This window comes from Mobula hypostoma, chromosome 11, assembly GCF_963921235.1.
Source record: "Mobula hypostoma chromosome 11, sMobHyp1.1, whole genome shotgun sequence".
In the NCBI taxonomy this organism is placed as follows: Eukaryota; Metazoa; Chordata; class Chondrichthyes; order Myliobatiformes; family Myliobatidae; genus Mobula; species Mobula hypostoma.
In genome coordinates, this window is record NC_086107.1 from 65,582,547 (window position 1) to 65,594,670 (window position 12,124).

General features: G+C 41.9%; 1 protein-coding gene across 8 annotated transcripts in view; it reads right to left on the reverse strand.

Annotated features, from left to right (window-relative positions):
* The window catches only part of dgkza (diacylglycerol kinase, zeta a), a 708,940-nt gene that overhangs the window by 11,437 nt on the left and 685,379 nt on the right, over positions 1 to 12,124 (reverse strand). For all 8 annotated transcript variants that reach the window (XM_063062203.1, XM_063062202.1, XM_063062204.1 and 5 more), the window contains 3 exons: positions 11,269 to 11,389; positions 10,513 to 10,549; positions 8,140 to 8,239 (listed from right to left, as the gene is read on the reverse strand). In XM_063062203.1, the coding sequence (XP_062918273.1) occupies positions 8,140 to 8,239; positions 10,513 to 10,549; positions 11,269 to 11,389 (258 nt within the window). The remainder of the gene's footprint in view (positions 1 to 8,139; positions 8,240 to 10,512; positions 10,550 to 11,268; positions 11,390 to 12,124) is intronic.

A 12,124-nucleotide genomic window follows, 5' to 3' on the forward strand; every position in this document is an offset into this window, starting at 1 on the left:
AAGTGGGTTTTCTGACAACAGAGTTCACTACTTCAGTCAGAAATTAAAGTGAAAGGTCTTCTTTGCAGGCAAGGTTTGAAACCATCTTCTGAGGTGAGGCACCTCCCTGGAAATCAGCACTGATTGCAAAGTCTACGAAATGACTTAGAACACGCGCAAGATGGGAATTGCATTTCGGACCTTTTAGGACCACTACTCCTCAAGTTCTTTAGAAACAAAATTGTAGGTTGCGTGGTCATTTTGCAGTGTTCACGACAATGGCAACCTTTCACCAACAGGAAGACAATAATGAGTAGAATCAATGATTTTTGTTGCTTTATGAATGGATGTAGTAGTTGTTGGTCATCGGAGCTGAAGCCTAATGTTAAATGATTGAGGGGAACAGGGAGTCCATGGCACACTCTTTGATGTCCAACCCTCCAGCAAAGATTGCAAAATATCAGGCTATCTGCTTGTGTGTGTCAGTGTGAGTGTGAGGGAGAGGAGGAGGGAGAGGGGATCAGGAGAGAGGGAGGGAAGATGTGGAGGGGGAAAGGGAGAGAGAAACATTTGTTGCTTGTTATATTGTTATATACACTAATGGTCTGAATGTGAATGATGGAATGTGCAATTTTACAAATGACATGAAAATTGGCAGCATTGTTGATATGTGTGAGCTGACACATCTGGGTATTCCTGCAGGAGTATGCTTTATTGTGAATGTGCATGTACACTTTCATAGGTATGTTTATGAACCTGTAGTCTAATATATGAGGAGGCGCAGAGTTCCTTATAATCATTAAACATCACATTTTCTCAGTACGCTTTTTGTAAATCTTCATTTGGTGGATTGGACTGTTTGCCAGATTAAAGTCGGTCATGAGCCTTGTAGCCCATCAGGCTGGTGCTTATGCTGGTTTCCATGGCATGAAGCGATTGAGAGTACGAGGCTCCCCCCGGGATAGGACATCAGTCTATCGCGAGGTTATTTTTTATCAGAGGTTCTGTCATATCTCATTTTCTAGTTGGAAACTCAGGGAGGGGTACTCAGGGAAACTCAGAACAGGGCCTCCAGCCCAACGAGCTGCACCCAGCAAACCACCTATTTAACCTAAGTCTAATCACAGGACACATTACAATGACCAATTAACCTACTAAATGGTACGCCTTTGGAATGTGGGAGGAAACCAGAGCACTCAGAGGAAACCCTCACACTCATGGGAAGAATGTACAAACTTCTTGCAGAGAACATCAGAAATGAACTCCGAACTCTAACACTCCCCCCAAAACTGCGATGCCTGTGTTGCAAAGTCTCTAGATAACTATGGTTCATTTTGTGCTTCTTTCTAGGGTTTAGGCAGTTTATGCTTTTCTTTGCTTGTAATCTTATAGAATGGCATTCTATGGACCAAAGCAGTCTGCTCTTGCTTTACTAAAGATGAGGGCATATGGGTGCTGTGTTTGTGGATCAAAGTTTATAAGTACAAGTTTGAATCATCATATGCAAATAAGAAGAGCATTATTAAAGGCAAAGGTTGAAATTAATAGCCATTCACACTATTTGAACACTCTGAAAACTTAGGTGATGCTAACAGTTTAACCACTAGCTTTCCCTCTCAGTTTTGTGCTGCATTACTTGCCTATCACTGTATCACTTATAAAATTCCCTTCCAGCGTGTCCGTGGACATGCCCCTTAGGCTTTTTCTTTAGTTATTTGTTTTTCTGACAGACATTGTGGCATGCCTTTGGGCCAGAATGGAGTGAGCACTGGGCCTTACCGGCTACTTGATCTAATCAGGGTACACACAAGGTGTTGCAGGAGTGGCTCTATCATTCAATGTCAGCCTCTGGGCCTGAGCGAATAAGCTTCACATTGGCAGGGTGAATAAACATCAGGACAGGTTGAAATGCTGCGTGACAGCCTGCAGTAAATATGATGACACTTGCTGTGTTAAGGGATTACCACATGTTGAAGCCTAGCAAAATGCATCAAAATTGGTTTGATCTTTAACCCAATGACACTTTGCCCTTATCTGACAGGTAAAAAGGTACTTCACAGACAGCAATAATTTTAGGTATGCTAACCGGTGGAATCCACTTAAAGATTAGTGTTTATGAGGAGCTGACACTGAAGGATCAGTTCTCCCAATCATTTCCACCTGGTAGGTTATTAATAACATGACTAGTACAGATTCCAGATGGTGAGTTTTTCTCTCTCTCGCCTCATTTTAAAAACTACATCTGGCAACTTCTCCCCTAATAACAGCTCCCAACTAATTTCAGAATGGTCCTCACAATGTTTACCTCCTCAACTGACAGCTGTAGTCATATTTTATAAAGTAGTTGTCAACTTGCAAGACAGGCTTGTCTGAGTGAATTTAAATGCTGTTGTTTGGTTCCAATGGAATCCATCAGTTTATTGCAGGGTAAATCAGTGGGGTATGCACAATCTCTTCTGCTCATGCCCCTTCAACAATCTCCTCTCCCATCTTATGATTACATTAGATCAGTTGTCTTGTACAAAGACATTTGTTTCCAAGAGGGCAGCCTTTACATTCTCCAGTGCTGTACTGTTAATGGAGGATATATTCAACCCTATTTTATTTATAACGTAGATTGCTACTTTTTTGCTGTGAATTAACATCAGGTCTAGATTACAGTCTGCAAAGTATTTGAAGTGATCTGACACAAATATCATCTGGGCAGCCAACTGCAAATCCAATCCCTGCTGTTATAACCCCATCACAATTGAATCTCTTCACTGTTACAGCACAACGTGTCCTTTCCACCAAAAAAAATGACAACTTACAAAACTTTTTCTTTTCCCATGGAAACCTATGCTGGTGGTCCTGTGGGTTATGGAGTAATCAAAATCAGACTCATGCAGTTTCTAATGTTAGCCTGAAATTGAAGCTGGAGGGAAAATCTGAACTGAAGTTGCCTGACTTGCGATAATAAGAAGTGGCAAAAGACACAGAGATAGTCAAGATGAAGGAGAAGAGTGACAAACAGACATTAAGAGCAAGGAAGGAGGATTATTCCAGGTCTGCACTTTATACATCCTCCTAGTAATTGCCCAAGAGTAGAATTATTAGGAGACTGCGACAGGTCACCTGAGTGAAGAAATGGTAGTCAAAATGGTGCTCAGCTGCAAAGCTCACCATTGTTGTGGTTCAGACTCAGTTATTTATTTACATTGATAAGGATGGTTTTGGACAACAGCAAGGGGAATTAGGGGTCAGGTAGTGGTTTGGGGTTCAGAGCCAGGGAATGGGAGAGCTAGAGGTTAGAGGAAGTAAATGAAGAGACTCAGTAGGAGTTCAGGTCCAGGTTGGAGCTCTGCAGAGTCTGCACAGTCGAATACCAGTGGTGTCCAGGTTGGCGAGTCAAAGGTCCGTATGGGCAGCGAGTCCCAGGTATGGGCAAGAATCATGAGGGCTAGTGAATGTCCACAGGTCATCAGGGTCAGAGTCCAGGCAATTCCAGAAGTTGAGGCCCGAAGGTCAAACCCATGATCAGCAAGTCCTGGGGTTGATACTGAGATGGAGGGCAAAACCAAAGGTCAAAGTCCAGAGTACAGTGAGTCCAGAGGTGGAAGCCTGAAGGTTGAAGACCTAAGCTGATGAGTCCAGAGGTACAGGCACAAAGGGGTCATGAGGGCCCGGGTCACTGGGGTCGCAGGACTGTGCAAATCCAGAAGTCAAGACTTGAGAGTCAAACTCGTGACTGGTGAGCCCTGCAGTCTAGACCCAAAGGTCAAACCTGTGATCAGTGAATCCTGCGGCAAAGTCCGAGGTTGGGGCCCCGATACTTATGAGTCTAAGAGTAAGGAGCCAAGGAATGGAGGCCTGTGTGTATGTGTGGTAGGTGGGGAAGGTGGGAAAGGGGCTTTCTTTTTGCTGTTATCATCTTGTTCTGTTTTGTTATTGTTGCTGCTGCTTGTGTTCTGCTGAACATTGTGAGCAAGTTATTTTGGCGCCAGAATGTGTGGCAACACTTGCACATCTTGGGGCGTGCTAGTTGTTCACACAATTGAAACATTTCATTGTAAGTTTGACGTACATGTGATAAATAAATCTGAATCTGAATCACAGCGAGGCAAGAGAATTCAAAATATTTTTCTTGTTGTATTTGTAAATGTGTAGATACCAAAGGAATACTAATCCATTGAATGAAACAGAGATATCAGAAAAGGTAACCAAACAAAATCCTAACTTGTCGTCATCAGCCACCTCTTTAGTTTCTGCCTCTCCCAACTGTGAGTGAAGCTCAACACCTACCAGTTTGGTATTTTCTCCCCTTTCTCTACTGCAATCAATAAAGTTGATAATGTACCTGCAAACCCGTACTGGGATTGTATGTCAGGGTATCAGAGTGTGATTTTCCCTGTTAACTTCCTGCCCTTATGGCTGGGGAAATCTCAGCCTGGCGGTAGTATCAGTGACATAAGCATTCCAGTATGGGGGGGGGGGGGGTAGGGAACAAATAAATTCCACTCTGGGATTCAGAGAGAAAGTGACCTGGTTTAAGTATCTGTAAATTGATATTTTCATCAGTAGTTTGCTTCACAACTTCTGCTGGGAATTTTACCTGCCACCATAGCTGGTGGTAAGTTTGAACTGACTGGCTCTGGAATAATATGGAAAACAAGCAAAATCCAAATAATATGGATTCAGATTTGCCCACAAAACACATACCAAAAGACCAAGGACAAAGAGCAACCAATGAGCATATAAATATCAGCGGGGAGAACAGTTGGAGAATAAGCAAAATTATTCATTATTTATACTTGAAGTTCTGCAGAGTTCATTTGAGACCTTGCAACCACGAACTGCTTATACTGGCTTTAAATAATCGGTAAATTACATTTCCCTTACTACATTCATTGCCTCAGATTTCTCGCTATGTTGATAAGTTGCACATCATCCTTGCAGAGAACTCTAGAATTAACTGCTCTAGTTTACTCGCCCTCCTGTCTACCCAACCCTCTTCAATCGCTTCAATACTGAGCTCTGTTATTGGCCTGAATGTCAGAGCAGTATTGCAGGGATGAACTGTTAGGCAATTAAGTGGGGTTCACATAGGATATCTTAAAGTATTATTGATTAATGATCAAATTGCCTTGTAACTTAGAATAAAATACTTCTCAATCTGAGAAGTAGAAACAAAAGGTGCCAATTTTAGCCTTTAAGGGATTAAGTTAACCAGGGGTGACAAAAGTACATCTCTGAAGCTAGAACGTACTATAGGGAAGAAGGTCTCATTAACTTTAGTACATAAGAATGCTAAGGAAAATGAGCTGTCAATAAGATTGATGTTCAAAGAATCTGAGATGACTTAGGTCTGGAATCTTTGTTTGATGTAAGGTAAACAACAGTGATTGCTTATGTGAATTGACCATTTTTAAAGGATGTGGGAAATTCATGGCTCTTAGCTCTGTCATGTAGGATTAACAAGGCAGATTGCACTGTGAAGCAACATGGTTTATAACAGTAAATGGAGCACCAAAGATTTAGAAATTGAAATCTGAATTCCTGCAAAATTAAGTCAATTGCTTGTGCCTCCATGAGGCAGATGGGCCTGGTCCTGAGAACGTAGCGAAGAGGCAAGGCCCACGTCTGAGAGTGAGGAACAATCCGAGGCTTGGACGATCTAAGCACTGGGCCAGATTGAAAAGTGCAGTATGTCGGGGCTGGAGGCAATGGATGGGGAGGTTCAGCTCGCTGCTCAGCAAGGTTTACTCATCTCTGCCCTGCACTGAGGCTATGGCCTGCAACTAACAGGCTCCTGGATTGGCTGCAGTGATGACTGGCTTCATGGTCATGGACTCACGTGAGTTTCAGTTGTTTGCACAATTTGTTATTTTTCCCCCTGCATATTGGGAGTTTGATGGTCTTTTTAAATGGGTTCTATTGGGTTTCTTTGTTTTGTGTCTGCCTATAAGGAGATGAATCTGAGTTGAATGTAGCATACATACTTTGATCATAAATAAGTTTACCTTGAATACTCCACTAGTTTACACTGGTATAAACTGATGGGTTCAACTGGATCTAAACCAAATTCACTCACACAAGCCTGTCTCCAGAGCTAGCAACTACCCCATTCAAATTATGACTGTCACATGACTAGTGCTGCAGTTTAATATGCCTCTGAAAACAACTTGCCAAAGACACTCCGAAAGGACATTACACAGATCCATCTCACCATATGAACCTAAATCCTCTGTGAAACACTGGTGTGAACAGCAACATGATGGAGGAAGGTGGAGGCAGTGGTAAATCCAAGGTCAATGTTCAGGGCACTTATTTTCCTTAAGTCTATTAGCAACTTGGATTCAGGTGTACAAGACAATTTCAGAATTTCCAGATAACACAAAACTTGAAAGCAAAATATACAGCAAGGAGGACTGTGATAGATACTGAAGACTTACCCAGGTTGTTGACCTGGGTAGGCCCATATGGAACACAATTTAATGCAAAAACTGTCAAGTAATATAGTTTGTAAGGAAAAATTGGGAGAGGGACAGCTCTAAAGAGGGTGAAGAATCAGACAGCTGGTGTGTATGTATTTAATATTAAAAGGAGGCAGAGCAAGGTGAGAAAGTGGGGAAATAGTATCTGGAATATAGCGCATACAGTACAAAAGCAAGCAAATTGCGATGTTACGAGAATACACATAAAATTAAGATGTTTGCTGGCCTGGGCTAGCATCAGTGGCATCAGCAGTTGGTCTGCCACCTGCCCTCAGGGGAAGGAGAGATAAGGAACAATGGAGCAGCATCTGGAGGAGGGGTCACAGTCGGTGACCTCAGGTGACATCACCAAGGACCCGCCCAAAAGCTGTTTGTGAGCCATCTCGCTGGTCTGTGAGCCATCTTGCTGGTCTGTGAGTGAAGCCGTTCTGAATGATGAGTTGTTCCTATTCTATCTCTCTCTTCCCCACCTTGTCCATCGCCATGACAACGATTACTGCGAACTGAACTACAAACTGGACTGAACTTTGAGTCATTTTGAAATTGGTCATGTACCCCTAGACAACGATAGAGCTTGATTGATGCTGTTATCTTAATTCTGTGCACATGTGCGTTTATCATCGCTGAACTGTTGCATTTATTATCCTTTCGATTAATGTGTTGCTTGTTTCTTTAATAAAACTTTCTTAGTTCTAGTACTCCAGACTCCAACTGAGTGATCCATTTCTGTTGGTTTGGCAACCCAGTTACGGGGTACGTAACAGCGATAAAGCTCTATGAGAAACCTGGATCAGACAAAAGTAGAATGATGCATCCGGATCTCTGCACTATATTTATAAATTAAAGCTTTGCAGAAGGAATTGTAATATAAAAGCACTCTACTAGAATGGTTCCTGGTAGGTGGCTTTAAGTAAGCTCCGTGGAAAAACTAGAGAGTTTGGGATTGTTTGCTTTTGGGCAGAGAAAGTTGAGAGGATACGTTCAAAATAACACAGGGTTTAGGCAGAAGAGACAGTGCGATTCCGTTCCCATTGTTGGAAGGGTTACGAACCCAATAGATAATTGATAGGGAACCAAAGGTGGCACAAGGAAAAACATTCTTAGCGGTGAGTGGTGAGCAAACTTCCCAAATCAGTGGCAGATGAGGAGTGAGTCATAGATTTTCAGTAGGGAATTGGATTGGAATTTGAATAGGTTGTGGGGGTGAAAGGCAATCTCCTGAAGTCAGCTGCATTGCTTTATACAGAACTGGAACTAATTTGAAAACCAAGTGGGCTTCTGTGTTGTAACCACACCATGGTGGTCCAGGTATTAATCATGAGAAGCTTGTGGTGCAACCAAAAGAGGTTCTCTGTCATCTGTGACAAAGATTGGGGATCTTGCACTATGCTGCCACGGTAATTGATCTGATTCAGTAACGTAATCGTTAACTGATACAGATAATAAACACTGGCTCATGGCTGTTGTGCTCGTCTAGAGAATAAACAAAATATATAAATTGAAGATTAATGGGAACATAGTCAGGATTAGGTATTATTGTTTTTCCATTTCAACAGGGCTGAGAACTACAGATGAGTCATTAAACCAGCTGCTTTGAATTCACTCCAAGTAAAGGAGGAAATGTCAAGTCATTGCTAAATAGCGATGTCTTCCTCACTGCCACCAAAGCTACAAAGGAAATACAAACCTGTAAATCTGTCTTCATTAGGGATGCCCCAGCTTCCACTAGAAAATGGCAGATGGTTCGATGTCGGAGTGCAGCTGCTTTATGCAGGACAGTCTCTCCACTGCAAACACAAATCACATATCCAACACAATAGTTAGCAGCCCAAGGCTCCCAACACAGCACTTTGCATTATTTCAGTAACCAATGCACACTGTAAAAATAAATTGGGACTCCTATGTTTTAAAAAGAAATTTCCTTTGGAGATGTTAAAAAACTTCTTTTCCTTTCCCATCACTTGATTGTCCTGGGCTATAAGCCCAACCTGAGGGCACAGGCCAGCGATGCGGCAGGGAGTGCTGCCGCTCTCTACACTCCAGACCTGACCTCTGGCATGATCTGCCAGCAGTTTACATGTTCTGCCTGTGATCATGTGGCTTTCCCTGAGTACAAAAGCTTCCACCCACATTGCTAGTAGGTTAAATAGCTACTGCAAACTGTGCTTAGTGAAGTAATATTTGGGGAGTTGGATAGGAGAGAGAGAGTAGGTTAGAGGGAAATACATTGGGGGCTGATGTGAATGCTCAGAAAGCTCAGTAGGCCAAATAATCTCCTTACGCCTCATTAGACAAATATTGTAATATGAAGAAGCCCACAGACTTTGACTAACACTTTGATCAGGTTCTCAGAAGCATGATGTACATTGAAGCATTAAAGTGGGACCTTTGTACTTTGATATTTTTTCTTAGGAGGTATTAAAACCTCCTTTCCTTTTCCTAGTCATGAGCCATAACTACGGTTACACAGTAGAGTTGCCATCCTTCTGTCAGTGGCTGCCATGTTCCTACAACAGGAACTTAGCAGTGAAGAGAAACAGACCAGAAGGATTGGTGCTCTGTTCTACTGGTTTTAGTATCCCAGTATGTCAAGACAACATTCAACATCCTTCTTTTGGTTAGACAGCAAGATGATGGAGTATGTTTCAACTTGGGTGGAAGCAAGGGATTGAATTATGTGGGCACTGACTGGAAGAGTATTTTTTGCCAATAGCACCCCAAGTTTGGGGCAATGAAGTACCGTAAATGAGGCAGCAGCATTTACTTCAATTGTAGCCCAGTCCTTAGGTTGAGGCTGAAAACAGGCACTTTGCACGCCTCAAGTGGTCAGAGTAACCGTGTAAAGTAGGAGTTGCCAGCTCATTATAATGAGGCAGGCGTACAGCTGCAGAGTCTGTGTTATTCACTGGCTGCACGCCTGCTCTGGGGGCATGGGAAATCAGCCTTGACTGACCCTCATAAAATGCAGCCAGCACTTCTTAAAGCAGAGCAGCACCATAGGTGCAGACAGCAAAAATCTTATATGAAGTGATGACTGTTCAGAGTCCCAGCGGGCAAAAAGCCCTGATCTCTAGAGATGGGGTAGTCCTCTAAGAAACACCACCCTTCTTAGACAAGAATTTGAACTGAAGATCAATGCTAATACTTAGCTACCAAGACTTGGCTGAAAAGCCAAATTCAAAAAAAACTTACAAGAGTTACAAAACTTACAAAACTTGCAAGGTAAGAGATTTTCTCCCTCATTATATTTGGTCTATGTCACGTTGCTATAGTTACTTCGCCAAACTTCATTCTATTCCCTCCATTCCCTCTGGAGATATAACCCATCCAACAACTAAATTAGTTGACAGAAGCTTAGTGACTTATGCCACATGTATCTTGGAGACTATTTTGAAAGCAGGTATATCTTGAATGTTTATAATGCAATTAACATCGTAAAACATCCCAAGGCACTTCACAGCTGTGAGTTAGATTTGATGTGAAATCACATAGGCAGGTGTTAGGATGGGTGACCCTTGTTCAGGTAATATCTTTTAAGGAGGGTCTTAGGGAAGTAGAAGTGTAAGGAAGGAAGGGAATTTCAGATTTTGGGCATAGTCAGCTGAAAACTTACTTATGGTTGGGTAAAGGACCCCAATATTTATTAGTTAACCAGTATTTAGCCCAGTATTATGCATTGATGAGACAGATTCCTTTTTCTACCAGACTTCAGTGTGGAAGCTTATTATGCAGCAATTCAGCCCAGATCCTTGCACAACCAGGTTTTTAATGAACGTTGGTTCTTATAAGAGCTATTTTTAACTGGAGTAGAATAGCATTAGTTAACAGTTAGATTGACATCTTACATGTGATTAAATTGATAGCCTCATATCCCTATCATCTGCTGTGATTTAATCACTTATACACTGGGGGAAATGAGAGAAGTCTTAGTCCTCTTGGCAATTGAGGAATATCCATTATTAACTCAGATTAAGACTTCAGATTTCAAAGTCTAATCACAACTATGTAAGCCAGTTAATTTTATGATTATTATTTATGGAAACAATAGGTCAAAACTTACTTCTCTGTCTCTGTTAAGTCCAGGATCTCTGGAGAGGCTGGTGTAGGGATAGGGTTGGGACAGGGAAGGAAAGAGATAAATAGGTTAACATCACCAAAGTATTTTTAAAAGCTCACTGTACACCTTGATCCATCCATTTGTAGAGACTCTTCTGGCAATGCAGCATGACATTACCTCACTGCACTGGTTTTGATTAAGTTGTATGTAAATAGTGTGAATACTCTTCAATTCAGAGAACATTGCCAACAGAAAATAACATTCTGTGCACAATATATGAATAATTTGAGGCAGAAGATTTGATAAGTGTAGCATTCTATGGAAAAAAAACTTGTTACTATAAGATTTTTTGCCAGTGCAGCTTCTTGTCTGGGTCTGTTGTTTAATAACTGACAGATACTGACTGAGAAAGACATGACAACTTTCTTTTTGTATTATATGGCAAACAGGCAGGTGGAGCATTAGATGGATCATGGTCTTTTTTTTGCATCAAACAGATCCTGTGTTTCTCTGTAGCAATTGTTTAGTATGCTGTATGGTGCCATGTGTACTGTAAACTAATGAGTGTTAATGGATTGCCTGTGTTTCTGCCAACTGACTGAAGGAAGAATTAAGTAAGATTTTAAGGGGGAAAAGTAAAGCTATCGGTGGAATTACACAGACTCCAACAGGGAAGAAGGCCACTTTACAACTGATGTCTCTGTAGCAAAATAGATTTCAACACACAAGATTTGCCCTGCAGTTGTTAAGCCCCCATACCATTGTCTAGGATGTATTTCACAATCTCTTTGTTTCCCTCGCTGACAGCATGATGCAGGAGGGTCTGTCCCGACGAATCGCGCACCAGTAGATTAGCACCTGATTTCTGCAGCTCTCGTAACTGTAAAAACAAAATATGCAGTCTGGGTCAGACATTCGGCAGAATGCACTGGAGTTTATGTTGGATTTACTGAGTGCTTTTGCAACTACAGTACATCTCAGAGTGTTTTACAACCAATTAATTGGGTTATAAGTGTAGTCACTTTGGCAGTTATTGCTAACCAGCCAACTTGTTCCAAGGACAAGAATTCCAGGATATTTGGGATAAACTAATTCTCTTCTGTAAAGTAGTGGCCTTCCACCTTTTACATGCACCTGGGGCTAGAGGTGGTGTGGAGCCAGCTCTTCCAAGAGATGGCTTAAGGATTTGAACCCAGAATCCTCTGACTTAGAAGCAAGAGTGCCATCCGTCAAGTCACGCCTGCCCTATGACTTCATACAATGAGCTTCTAAATATTGTTAACGAGTAGGAAGTGGTTTAATTCAACGTCTGTCAATGGATTCCAGGGATTTCAGAACTGTCATTACTATCAGTATGTCCGATCTGCCTGTCTTTGGGTTTGGTTCAGTGCTTCCTGCTAGTTCCAAAGAATAATGCTACCTATACTTAGCCTTCATCCCTTCCTATTTTCATTCATGTGGCTTCTCAGTGCTTGGCACAATACTTCACACCCCTGGCATCCTGAGAACCTGAATGGATTGAAGGAGGGCTTCTGATTTTCCTACTGGATTGCAGCAATTTACTTTTCTTCTAACTCCTATTCTGTTTAACACTTCCAGAAGATCCGAGGTAGCC